The 14,802-nt window shown below is 35.7% G+C and overlaps 1 protein-coding gene across 1 annotated transcript in view; it reads left to right on the top strand.

Annotated features, from left to right (window-relative positions):
- The window catches only part of IQCH (IQ motif containing H), a 295,121-nt gene that overhangs the window by 111,578 nt on the left and 168,741 nt on the right, over positions 1-14,802 (top strand). Inside the window, exon 6 of the mRNA XM_051980800.1 lies at positions 5,239-5,356. Within this exon, the coding sequence (XP_051836760.1) occupies positions 5,239-5,356 (118 nt within the window). The remainder of the gene's footprint in view (positions 1-5,238; positions 5,357-14,802) is intronic.

Here is a 14,802-nt window from a genome sequence, read left to right as displayed (position 1 = left end):
AATTAACTCATTTTTAATTATATGGAAGCATCATGAATAACACTATAACTTTTACTTTTACATAATCTTGGTTTATCAGTATCTGAATCTCTCCTACCCAGAGGCCCATTCCTTAAAAAAAGGGTTGATATATAGTATTTGGGACAAATGAGATAATATTTAAAATATTTATCACAGTGCCTGGCAGACTTTAGGTACTTAATAGTACCTAATAAATACTCATTCCTCCCTCCTTCCTTATAATAAAGAATTAAATGAGAAAAAAAGGGAAAAAGAAACACTTTAGTAAAGTGAGCTTAAGTCTCAAATGAATTAAATATTACATGAAGTTATTGTTTATTCTTCATTCAGTATTTTGTGCCAAATGAAGGACGTACCTTCACTTATCTTTTCTTCTTCACTAAGGATGATCATAATTATATAACATTCCACTTCAATTTTATTTTTTGCTGTTGTGTTTTCATGTTGTTGTAGTCTTTGTGTATATCATTGTTCTTATCTTGACTGCTTCATTTTGTATCTATTTATATAAAGTTTCCATTGCTTTTTTATTTCTTATTTATTCATTACTTCATCCATTAAACTGAAAGTTCCTTGAGGACACTATCTTCCTTTGTATCCCTAACACTCAATCTAATGCCTGGAACAGAGTGGGAATTTAATAAATGCTTGTTAGACATTTCTGATAGTACAGAAATACTACATTACCTCAATGTACCGCATTTTCTTGAACCAGTTCCCAATTGATGTGAACCTATTTACTACTATGAAAAGTACTATGTTTCAGTGTATATGGGACATTAAAAAATTTCTTTAACCTCCTTGGAGTACATGGCTAGCAATGAGCTCTTTGGTTAAAAGGCATAACATAACTAGAATTTTAAGCTGCCTTATTTTTTTTTTAATTCAGCACTTCTTCAGTTAATGATTTTTGCTCCTCCAATGGAATTTGAGTCATATTACATAGACTGAGTCATCAGTGGGTTTTTTTTTCCACTCTCCATTCTGACATTGATTCTGGTTGTATATGTGAATCTTGTGCAAATGCCTTAGAATCATTTTTCTATGCTCTGGTTGTTGACAAAACCTGAATATTTTCTGCCTCCATTTTTTTTTTATTATTGATTACTGTGTTTTAAGTTGGATCCTGCTGCTTCTGTCTTTAGCAGCAGCCTGTCAGGTACACTTTATCAAAGGCTTTCAGAAAATCTAGATAAATGGTACTGTGTACCCTGAAACTGTCAGACTGGCCTTCTACATCTTCACATTTGGAAATATTTAAGCTAGATCTTTCTTGCCTCCTTTGATTTACTTTTGCTTCATTGGGTCCAGATATCAATCCAATAAATGAAGACACAACCATTTCTGAATCTGAGAAGCCTCCAGTATATTTAGAAGAACCGTCTCTAAGAAAGGACAAATGAGGAAAATATTTGACTCTGAGCTTTGCAGGACTCCTGATGCTAATGGTTATGCAATAATTCAGGCAGGCATTGGGAGAGCCTAGATAGCTTAGATACATGGAGCTGAAAAAAAAGGAAAGGGAAAGAAAAGGCATAAAACTTATGTACATACATTCAGCTCATGATATGAATGACAACAAAGTCACTCCTTCTTCTCTGCTCCACCCCCCCCCCCAAACTGGTATAGCTTCTTTTTGTGACTCCTTTGCCCTTCCCAGGCTTTTCTTATTATTCATTTTAAACTGACTTTAACATTCTAATGTTTTAGTAGATGGTGATCTCATAACTATAGATAATATATTCTAATTGCATTTATGCATTTGTTGTTAAGTCATTTCAGTCATGTCTGACTTCTTGTGACCCAAAATGGGTTTTTCCTGACAAAGACCCTACAGTAATTTGTCATTTCCTTCTCCAGCTCATTTGACAGATGAAGAAACTGAGGCTAAGTGTTAAGGGTTAAGTGACTTGCTCAGGACATACAGCTGGGAAGTATCTAAGGTCAGATTTGAATTCAGGTCTTCCTGAATCCATGGTTAGTGCTCTATCGACTGCACCAATTTGTGCACTTAGCCCAATTGCATAACTCCAACAAGCCAATGTCCTCCCATAAAGGATCTTCCCCACATGCTGGAGGCCTTCCTCCAGATGTTTTGATGACTCATGAGAACTAGGGCAGTCCTAGGACTCAGTCATCTCTTAGTCTTGCTAGTTTTTATTGATAATATATTTTGTGAATGACATCTTTTAAATGTTATGCACAAATTATCTTTGACATTAAAAAAGTAAGAAAAATACTCAACAAAGGTGTCTACCAATCATGGAAGTGAAGTTATCTGTATAGTGAGAACCTCGAGATACTCCTATTTGCATATGACATTGTGCTGATGTGTTAACATATGAGAATTCTGCAGGGCCTATTCTATGAGCTCCATGACTACTCAAAACTCAAAAATTATCCAAAGGATGACATCTACTAAGACCAACTCATTGAATTCATTTATTAGTACATGAATCTTGGAGTAGCATTATAGATGGATAGTGAGTTGATCCAAAATTAAAGGAAGAAAATAGGCTGAATTGGTTTTTTTGGAAATTGTGTAGCACTATTCTTAGTCATAAAACCCCAACACTAGTATTTTTTTTATTGTAAAAGTAATATGATAAATTTGTTTTACCAGACAGAAAGAACTAAGTTCAAATCTTGACTCCAACTATTACTGACTTTGTGATACTGGACAAAATATTTATAATTCAAACAAAGTCCTAGGACAGATATATGGAATTTTTCATATCACAAATTCACTCCTATACTGAAAAATTACAGATTTTTCATATACTTATATCTTTAACTAGTGATTCTACAAGGCTGGCAATAAACCAGTAAGCATTTATTTAAGCACCTACCATGTGCCAGTCACAGACTAAGTTCTGAGAAGAGAAAATTAAAAATGAAAAAAAAAGTTCCTGCTTTCATGGAGTTTCTATTCTAATAGAAGAAACAAGATGTACATATAGAAATATATACAGAATAAATGTTAAATAAATATGAGGAAGTTAAATACAAAGCAGTTTAGTAGGAAAGGCACAAGCAGTAGGGGAGAGAAGGAACAGCATCATGTAGGTAGTATTTTTAGCTGCATCTAAGTTTATGAAAGAGATTCTGAAAGGAGGAAGTGCACTTTAGATGTGGAGGATGTCTAGGACAAAAGCCAGAGGCTAAAGATAGAATGTTATCTGTAAAGAACAGAGAGAAATAAAGGCTCACTGGGAAAGGGGTGTTGGAAGGAAAATAATGTATAAAGAAGACTGGAAAGATATATTGGTACTGAGCTGTGAAGGGCTATAAAACCAAACAGAGTATTTTATATTTATATTAAAGTCAATGGGAGCCAATGGAGTTATTAAGGAAGGAGGTGGCATGATCAGATACACACTTAAAGGTAACTTTGAATCATGGATCATCACCTCATTCTCTAAAGAATCAAAATCAAAAGTGATTCAAAAGAGCAATGGAAAGATTCATAGTGAGTATCGTTAGGCTTCAAAATCATCGGTCTAAGGAGCTAAATCACACATGTTGGGGAGGAAGGAAAAAGGACATGAAGTGGAGAGGTGCACCACGTGCTCAGCTAGCCATCATACTAGAGAGAGAAGGAAGGCATCAGGGAAAGACTGAGCTAATATCGATTTTTCTCAGTTGATAACTCTCACTTTCCCTCTCTCCCAACCCAAGCAATCTGGTAAAGTACAACTTTTCTCTATCTCTACACATAGATATTTAAGATACAGTTAGATGTGATAGAATTTTGGTCATTCAGTCTTTAATATAAATTTTGACATATCAAATGTTTCCTATTCAAGTTCAAAATAATTATATACTATTCTTTTAGTGTAAAAGTCTTTTATTTAGTTGAATGCTAGCCATGTAGGTCTTCTACAGCCCAGAGCTATCAGTGATAGATCACTGATCACAGAAAACTCTGGTAAACTCAACTGCTTACACCTTACTTTTGTCCTTTCTGGTTCCAGGTTTTGGTCCCCTTTCTTTTCTCTGAAATATTGATTCTGGCTCAGCATGTTCTTTTGACTACTTCTCTAATGTGACATTGTGACAGAACATTTGCTTTCTTGGATTCTAGCACTGAAAACCTAAGGATGCTGACTTCTATATGAATCCATTCCTGATATGTTCAATTGGTCCCAGACTCACAGTACTTTATTTCCTGGAAGACTTGTGGCTGCCCACAGTACTTAGAGAATTCCACCAATGACAATAAAATAATCTTATAACTTCTCAGGATCCTCTGAGGCCTAAAGAAAATCTGCTACCCTCTTTCTGTCTCAGGTTATACATTATTTAAATAATGATCAACATTTTTACCTATTTTGGGGGGAATTATGTGAATTAATTAATGTTTATAAAACAATTTGAATATGTATAGCACCCCATAAATGCCAGCTAGGATCATCTTCATTGCTTTAGAAACCCCAATAATTCATAATTCACTATAATATAAATACAAAGTCTTTGTCCTTGCTATAGTAACTATACTATAGTAACATACGATAGTATGTTATAGTAACATACAATTTACATAAAATTGCTATAGTAACATAATTTATATAAAATGCATACAGTCTTTAAAATCTGAAGTCATTTAGTGGCAGTAAATCATATTTCATAGTTATAATGAAACCGCTTTTATTACTGTTTGAAAAAATAATCAATTACTGCTTAGAAAACTGGAGTAGAAGGAATTAGTAGCAATTTTTGAGATCCTTGGATGATATGTATGACCCAACGAATTAATGATGAACTTGCTAATACTAGGTAATTTTTTAAAATTATCTTCGGCTTTGGATATTTGATTTTTTTTTTTAGAACTATAATCTTTCCTTCCTGAGGAATCTGCTTGTATAAAAGTTTCCTTAAGTGAAACATGCTTTGCCTATAGAGATAGGCCTATATGCCTAGAGATAAAAAAAAAAAAAAATTAACATATTACAAATTCTTAAAAGCTCCCTTCTTAACTGCCATGGCTATCTTTGCAAAGTAGAAATTACTACATGTTAATTGAACTTAATTAACTATTTTAAAAATATGCAAACTCATGGCAATATATAGTAGTAATAAAATATATTCATAAGCAATAACATTAATAATAATATGTTATTAAAACATCACCAAATTTTTCTTAGTCATTGTTTACATATTGAAAAACAGTGTTCATTGTAAAGGCAGTTTTCTCAAAACACATTTTTGCTCATTTAGGTCCAGCTTCAGAAGATAATCAAAGGGACAACCGTTGAAAACCTGGGGATTTTGACATCTCACCGCAAGAATCCCTATCTCACACCTCTACCTATCCTTGAAAAAGATGCAAAGAAAGGTCAGTGATCCATTTGTCAGATTTGTAATATAGCAGAACAAGCTTTGAACCAGGTAATAGAAGCAACTACTTCCGTTTCTAGCCTTGCCACTAACTAGCTTTGTAAGTTCTTAGGCAAATTATCAGGCTCCAGTAATTCTGACCTCCATTTTCTTATTAATTTACATGGTTTGCATTATCTAGCGTTTCTATTCTGATAACTCCTGTATACATATAATCAGCCTTTTTCCTGAGTGCCAGGCTGGCATCACCACATGCTTTTTTTGAACATCTTATTTTATTTTTGGAGGCAGTCAGGGTTAAGGGGGTTACCCAGGTTACAAGGAGGCTAGTAAGTATCTGAGGCTGGATTTACACTCAGAAACTCCTGACTTCAGGGCCAGTGCTCTCTCCATTTCCCCTTTTTTAGGGCATTGTAAATGAGATGTCCTATCTCATATTCATCATGTCCAAAGCAATGCATTTTATTTCCCCCCAAATCATGTTTTTTTCCTGAATTTCTCTATTACTTTCAGGAACTTTCCATATTTCTAGTCAGACAGAATTTCATTCTTGGTGTCATTCTCAGCATCTCATTCTCTCTCACTGCCAAATCTTGTTATTTCTACCTCAACTGCATCTTTTACATCAATGCTATTCATAGGACCACCATGATAGTTCAAGTCCTTATCATCTGTCGTCTGAACTCTTTAAAGTGGCACTCTAATGGGTCTTTCTACCTCTTCCTAACTAATTCATCCTCCACAAACCTGCTGAGTGAGTTTCTTAAAGCTTAGTTCTAGACAATTTTCAGATGATGAAATTGAAACTATTGCCACTCATATGAAAGAGTGTTCAAATCACTATTGATCAGAGAAATGCAAATTAAGACAACTCTGAGATACCACCACATGTAGAGTATAGGCTAGCTCCCTGGGAGAGCCTTAGGATCATCCAGAGTTGGGATAAATCAAAGTTCTTGCTCTTTAGGGGGAGAAGTGAAGGAGGCAGGGAAGCTGCCACATGGCTTGCCAAAGATGTATCCTGGATTCTGCAGTCTGGAATCTCCAGCCTCTCTCATCTTTGTCATGCTGCCAAGTGACTCTGGCCCCTCTCTGTCTCTGCCCTCTAATCCTTGCCTACAATTACCTCACCACCAAACATTCAGCAAACCCCAATCATGAGGAGAGCCATCATCTACATATATGCTTATAGAGCCATTATCTCACATAGAATAGGTAATTAGCCTTAAGTGCTCTGTGGTCTCAGATTCAAGTACACCTTTTCAGAATTTCAGCCTTCTACAACCACATACCTGTCAGATTGGCTAAGATCACAGGAAAAAATAATGATGAATGTTGGAGGGGATGCGGGAAAACTGGGACACTAATGCATTGTTGGTGGAGTTGTGAACGAATCCAACCATTCTAGAGAGCAAACTGGAATTATGCCCAAAAAGTTATCAAAATGTGCATACCCTTTGATCCAGCAGTGTTACTTCTGGGCTTATATCCCAAAGAAATACTAAAGAAGGGAAAGGGACCTGTATGTGCCAAAATGTTTGGGGCAGCCCTGTTTGTAGTGGCTAGAAGCTGGAAATTGAATGGATGCCCATCAATTGGAGAATGGCTGGGTAAATTGTGGTATAGGAATGTTATGGAATATTATTGTTCTGTAAGAAATGACCAGCAGGATGAATACAGAGAGGCTTGGAGAGACTTACATGAACTGATGCTAAGTGAAATGAGCAGAACCAGGAGATCATTATACACTTCAACAACGATACTGTATGAGGACGTATTCTGATGGACGTGGATTTCTTTGACAAAGAGAAGATCTAACTCTGTTTCAATTGATAAATGATGGACAGAAGCAGCTACACCCAAATAAAAAACACTGGGAAATGAATGTAAACTATTTGCATTTTTGTTTTTCTTCCTGGGTTATTTTTACCTTCTGAATCCAATTCTCCCTGTGCAACAAGAGAACTGTTCGGTTCTGCAAACATATATTTGTATCTAGGATATACTGCAACATATTTAACATATATAGGACTGCTTGCCATCTAGGGGAGGGGGTGAAGGGAGGGAGGGGAAAAATCTGAACAGAAGCAAGTGCAAGGGATAATGTTGTCAAAAAAATTACCCTGGCATGGGTTCTGTCAATAAAAAGTTATTATATATTAAAAAAAAAAAAGCTTAGTTCTGATCATGTCACCCTTGCCCCAGTTTGATTATCCCTATTGCCAAATACAAACTTCTCTGAATGACACTGAAAACTCTTTTAGCAACCTGATCTCAACCTTTCTTTCCAGCCCTGTAATGCATTTCTTTCTGTACATTATGATCCATCCTACCTAGCCTTCTTACTTCTTGTGCTTTTTAATTGAGTAAGTGAAAACAAGTTCTCCATGAGACATCACGAAACAATAAAAGGAAATCAAAAGAATGAAAAAAAAGAAGTATGAAAAGAAGAAATAGGTAGAAAACTAGTTCCTTTATATCAACTATCTTCCATGTCTGAAATATACTTCCTTATTACCTCCACTCATTTCAATGTATTCCAAGTCCCAATGCCAATTGATATGAGAATCTCTCCTTGACGGAGAGATTTTCTCTTTCACAACTGAATCTAAGTAGGGAAAATAGAAAAGGAAGAGGATGTAAGGGGATATTGACAGATGTCTATTTAATCCCACTTTCTCATTGCTTCCAGCAGTGAAAAACTCTTAGAAAAATCCTCAAAGACTGTGTGGTTTGCTATAGAGACAGGAGAAAAGGAAAGAAATCTAAAGTCTAGTCTCTGTTCTGCAGAGATCAGGAAGGAGAGAAATCTGGTTCAAAAGTCAAACATAATAGCAATGGAAAGTGGGTTAGATCAGCTAATTCCTTGGGACTCAATAAAAAATAAAACTATTTCAGAATGAAATTACATTGGCTGGAGACATGAGCTGCTCTTAAATCATGTTGGTGGAACTCCTGTACCAGATTTTCACTGCCTTCTCAGCTCCTGACTTCTTACCTTAGAATCATATCCCCTGCCTAGCCCTATCCTACTCCAATCACAGATTCTATCCTCAGCTACATATAGTTGGGGAGGTCTCGCTCTCACTTTCAGGTGGGGCCAAAGAAAACAAGGATGAAAAGTTTTCCATCTCACTACAGTCACTCAGTGACTGTACTATTGCTTATTATGACTTTCACTCATATACAGTCAGTATTATTCATTCTCTTTTCTACTATAGTTCCATATATGAATGCTCAGTCTTAAAATCAGGATATACCACTCATATTTTACTATAGCTACTACTGCTTTCTTGTCTTCTCACATTCTCATCCCCTAACAGACACTTTCTTCTGTTTCTCATTCATAAATTTTTATCCATAGGTAACTCTTGCCAACTCTTTCTTCAATATCTGCTCCAAGAGAAAATATTTTCATGAGAAAATCATGACATTCACATCTTCTCTCTTGGTGATTATGCCAGCTTCATGAGTTAACCTATCCTTTCTTTGCAGAAGGATCTCAAATTAATCTTTATCCAGCCCAAGTCTGTCTCTTTAGTTTCAATTATTGCATTCCCAATTAATTTCTGAAGATATCCAGTGGAATAATCCATAGACACATCAAACTCAATGTGTGCAAAACAGAATTCTTTATTCTTTCCCTTAAAACTTAACAATCTTCCATAATTTGCTATTTTTGTTGAAAATTACAATATCCTTCCAGGAAGTCAGGTTTCTAACTTCATAATCATCCTTCTCTTTCTTTTCTCTCATCTACATATCAATTCAGTTGCTAAATCTCTTTGATTCTACTGCTACATCCATCTTCTTCTCTTCATTCACATTACCACCACCTAGATCAGGGACTCATAACACTTTGCTTGAACAAAAGGTGTCTAAGTCTTAGTTGGCTTATAGTAGGCACTAAATAAAAGTTTATTGACTGACAGGATAGCCTCCTAATTTGCTCTCCTGCTTCTAGCTTCTCCTCTGTCAACACAGCTATCAAAATAATCTTCATAAATTAGAGATCTGACCCTTTTCTGAAGTCTGCAGAGATCCCAATTGCCATTAGGATAACATACAATCTTCTTATTTTGGCATTTCAAGCCCTCCATTATTTGGCTCAAACTTGTGTTTCCAAGTTTAGTCATGCTACTGTTTTTCATGTACTCTATTTTTCCAGCCAAACTGAACTATTTGCTATTCATCAAACTTGCCTTGTGATCTCTTGTCTCTGAGATTATGTCTCATACCTGACCTACACTTTCTCCTCTTTTCTGCTTCTTAGTAGCACCTCTTGCCTCTAAGGCTTGACTCGGGCATCCCCTTTCCTCTGTGAAACTTTTTCTAATCACTCTTTTTTGGTTCTCTTTTCCACTTGAAATTATATTTATCTGTTTCTATGTTTTATCTCCAAGAAGATGTCTGAAGGCTGTTCTTCTAGATTCTGGTCAAAATTACAGGTATTGTCTTGCTTCTGAGACATGGATCAGCTCATCTGAAGCTTTGATAGCAGGCAGCATGGCCACACCCATCCACTCCATGGACAGAGTGTCTTCTTAGCAGGAAGCAGGGGGAGTGGGAAAGGGGTTGGATTATTGTTAAAATTTTAACTGTATTACTGTGTTTAAGATTTGTTGAAACTGTTTAACTATTGCTGTTATGTTTGAGGGATTTTTAGGAAACTTACCATACTAGTCTGTTATGTATAGGAATTGTGATTCACTCTTGGGATTTATATGTGGAATGGTAATTTGATAATTCCTTTTCCATAAGAAAAAAAAGGGAGGAAGGGAACTGGTTAAACTGGTCAGGAAACTGGGAAAAACTGATGTATTTTTCTTAGGCACTTCTGCCCTGCCCCCTATTTCATTAGTTCAAATTGAATAGGAAATCTAGAACCAAAAACACAAATCTTAACAAATAAAGGTTAGAGTAGATTGATACAAAATGTGAAGAGGCCAATATAAATTGGCCAGGACCTTTCCAATAGATAAAATGGCAGTTAGGCTTTTACTCTCTCATTATTTAGAAACCTTTAAAAACCTGAATATCCACAGATACAAATATTCAGTAACAAATAGATGACCAGGATAAATATCCATTTGCCAAGTATTCAGGATATAATGATTACATATAACCAGGTTGGAAAAAGCAAGGTATGACATATTTGAATTGCATTAACAGTTTCTTATTGACCATTGCTATGATCATGGAAATGAGTTAAAGGAAGAAAAAATGCAGTGACACAATCATAACATAAGCAGTTAAAACTTAACTTTCAGCAAAACAGGATAAAATAGCTTTAATTCATTTTTACTCCAGTTAATTGTCCCACTAACTATCAGAGGGTGGAGCTTTAAAACTCCCAAATAGCTTTAATTATAAGCCCAAAGAATTTTACTTCTAATAACAAATTCCATTAGCTGAAGTTTCAGATAAATCCTAAACAGATATTTACCATAACCTTATAACAGTAAGGACTTGTCTCAGTATGTTCACTTATTTCATATCTAAGTAGATGTTTCCATAAGTGAACATTATACATACAAATCAGTTTGCTTTTAAAAATACCCAACATATAGACAAATATTCCAAATTATATATGTCCATAACAGAAAAATTTTCAAAAGGACCAAAAAAAATTCTTTTTAGAGGCTCTTTAAATGACCTCAGGACGACCCAATATAATCAATTAAGACTTAAAATATCCTAAAAGAATCCAAGAGATTCTTGTTAAACTTTTAAACTGTTAAACTTTTAGAAAGACCATAATCTCATATTGATAACAGTAATAAATTTGTTTCAGTAAGTTCACAAGTTATCTTTCATATTTAACAGAAACATTTTCAAAAGGACAAGTAAAAGCTATTACTTTCAGAAGCCCTTTAAATGATGGGCATAACCTCAGGATATAATCAATTAAATTTATACAGAATACCCAATTCTACAGAAAAGAATCTGAAAGATTCTTAAAAATATCCTTTAAACCTTTAGAAATAGACCTACCAAATTATTGATCATTTGACTTAAAAGCAGGCCTATCTCTTGAAATCTGGGACACACTTAGTGTGAGGGGGAATTCCACGTGGCCACCTTTTCCTCCACTCCACCTCCAAAGAGACAGGGGGAGGTTAGGGAAGCTAACCTTCACACACACACACACACACACACATACACCGTCCCCTGCTAATTAGGCTATCCAGAGTTGAAGTAGCAGAGAGCAGTAGGGGTGAATTTAATCTTCACTTTTGAAGACAAAAGACCCCTACCCCAACCAACCTTTAGTGAGGTGGGGGTTGGGAGCCTGAGAATTCCATGTGGCTGCCCTTCCCAATGGACTTTTCCCAAGCTCCAACTTTGGCCAGTCTTGAAGCCTTTAGAAAAATCTGACCTGTCTTTACCTAATTGGAAACATGTGACCCCTTTCAGGTAAGTTAATAGAACTTCACTCCAATAAGTTCTTAAGATCTTACATTCAAAGATAATTAAATCTAGCCTGCAAAGGCAACAGTAAAATTATTTCCCACAAATTTAAAATCATCCTAAAATTTCTAATCAGATGTTTTCTCCAGCCTGAGTTTCAATCAGATAAGGTTTTATTTCCCTTCACTCTAGCAGGCTCTGAAAACCTGCTTCAGGGAAAAACTGTCTGCCTTTTTGTTCCTTTTACTCACAAATTAGTACATTAGGTTAAAAAGTTTAAAATCACAAGCAAATTTTAACCAATTTCCAAATTTCTTAATTTAGCAGAGCTCTGAACCAAACAAGTCACAAACAAGTGACAGACAAACAAATCACAAACAGACATTGACTGACCAGTTACAACATAAAACAAAACATTTTACACAGACCAGGGGCTAGCTGGAAAAGATAGCCCTCAAGGAATCTTTCCTCCCAGAATCTAAACGGAGATTTTTTTTTTAAGCCAGATGGATTTAAAAAAAAAAAAAAACAACCAAAAAAAAAAAAAAACAGCCAGGTTTATACTCTGGAATGCCCAGAGTTGTGCCAACTGGCATACAGAACCAGATGTGTTTTAGGAGACACCCAGGTAGTGCCCTCTGCATACAGAGGACCCTACTCCCAGAATTTATGCTTGTCAGCATTTCATTATTGTGGGAATCCAGATTGCTAGCACAGACAAACAGAATAGAACAGATCTTAAGACATTCAGATTCACTCTCCTGTGGCCGAAATGGAGTGTCCATAGCTGGGCTTCAGGCACAGTTGTGGCTGGAAACTGCTCTTTCCCAGAGGCTCTGGAAAAAAAATCCAGAGGACTGGCCTCTCCTAAGCAAAAAATCCAGATCCCAACCACCCTAAGGCCCAAGGGGGACACTCTTCTAATCTCTAATGCTGCTCATTTTGTAACATCTCCTGGGGCCTCCAAAATATAATGCCGGAGAAACTGAGGCAAGAGAGAGATTAGAGAGTATTTAATAATTTATTTAAAAGGGAAAGATTTACTGGGACCAAATGGATCCATGGTTTGGTCCCAGGCTGAATGAGACTATCGTCTCCAAGAATCCAGTAAACAATGTGTGTTCTCAATGATCTATGTATCATGATCAATGATCATGGCTCAGACTCAGGGGGTAGATTGAGCTGTGGGGGTGGAGTCAGGGTACTGAGAGTGGGAACAGGACTTTGACAGGGTAGGGTGAGCCTCTGGAGATGAGATGACATAATAGGGGGAGGTAGCCTGGACATGGGGAGAGGCATCTTGATAAGACGTATCTGACATTCTAGTAGCTTGGGATGGGGAGAGGCATTCTGATATTCTAAAACATAAGAACTTTTATCCTTATCAAATATTCTGATAAAGAGGGAGGGGAGGTGTAGCAGGACTGAGCTTTGAGCTGATAATTATAGACTGACGCAGAGAAACTGAGTCAGGACTGGGTCAGGATAATTAGGGAAACTGAGTCAGGACAATAAAAGAGAACTGTGGCATAATAGAAAAGCTCAAGATAATTTTACCAATTGAGTAAGAGAGGTAGAGGAAAAATGGGAAAAGAAACTGGAGTGATGAAAAAAAATCATTTTAAAAAAGTCAACAATTTTGTAAAGGAGGCACAAAAATACTTAAGAAAAATACTTCAGAAAAAAATATTTTAAAAGGCAAAATTCCCTAAAGAAAAGAACTACTTAAAAATTAGAATTGGCCAAATAGAAAAGGAAGTACAAAAACTCACTAAAGAAAGTAATTTTTTAAATTAGAATTGAGTAAGTGAAAACAAATTCTCCATGAGACATCAAGAAACAATAAAATGAAATCAAAAGAATGAAAAAAAAAATAGAAGAATGGGTAAAAAGAAGAAACTGTTAGAAAAACAACTAATGTGGAAAATAAATCTAGGAGAAAAATTTAAGAATTATAGGACAATCTGAAAGTGATGATTTCATCGTCATCATAAAAGACATCATATTTCAAACAATTATCAAGGATATTTGATGTCCTGATATCCTAGAACCTGAGGTTAAAATAGAAATGGAAAGCATCTATCAATACCTCCTCAAAAAGATCCCCAAATGAAAATTTCCAGGTATGTTTTAGTCACATTCCAGAGCTCTTGGGACAAGGGCAAAATATTGTAATCAGCTAGAAAGAATCAATTTGAATATCAAAGAACTACAGTTAAGCTAATACAAGATTTAACAGCTTCTACATTAAAGTAGTGAAGATATTAGAATATGATATTCTGAAGGATTATAGTAAAGGATTTCCTATTTAGCAAAGCTGAATATAATCCTGGGAGTGGGTGGGGCGGGAAATGAATATTTAACGACAATGAAGACTTTCAAGGATTCCTGAAGAAAAAAATCAGCATTGAATAGAAAAATTGAGTTTCAAATACAACATTCAAGAGAAGTCTGAAAAAGTGAGCAGGAAAAAGAAATAATAAGGGATTCAGTAAGGTTGAATAAATTGTGTACTTTCCTACATGGGAAGATGATACTTGTAAATCTAAAGAACTTCATCATTATTACATTAGAAGAACATTATTACAGTTAGAAGGACTATACACAGACAGAGAGCACAGGTGTGAACTCACTATAATTAGATGATATCTAATGTATATAAAATTGGGGAGTGAGAAAAAGGGACACGCTAGGAGAAGGGGGAAGGAAGAGATGAAATGGGATAAAAGAGTTTTTACAACAGGGTAGAAATAAAGAGTAAGTTGGCAGGCAACATATGCATCTGGTTCTCATTGGAATTAGCTCAAAAAGGGGATAAACATAAATATGCTTGAGTATAAAAATCTATACTACACTGTAGGGAAGTTTGAAATAAAGGAGATTAGAAAAGGAGGATGGGCAGATTGAATGAGGCAATAGTCAGAAGTAAAATATTTTTTAGAAGGGACAGGTAAAAGGAGAGACAGAGGTGGGGGGGGGAATCAGTTTGGATAGAGATACAGACTAATCATAACTGTGAGTGTAAATGGCATG

Source organism: Antechinus flavipes, chromosome 2 (genome assembly GCF_016432865.1).
Source record: "Antechinus flavipes isolate AdamAnt ecotype Samford, QLD, Australia chromosome 2, AdamAnt_v2, whole genome shotgun sequence".
Taxonomy (NCBI): Eukaryota; Metazoa; Chordata; class Mammalia; order Dasyuromorphia; family Dasyuridae; genus Antechinus; species Antechinus flavipes.
The sequence above is the reverse complement of the archived record's forward strand: the minus strand, read 5'-3'. Positions and strand labels throughout refer to the sequence as shown.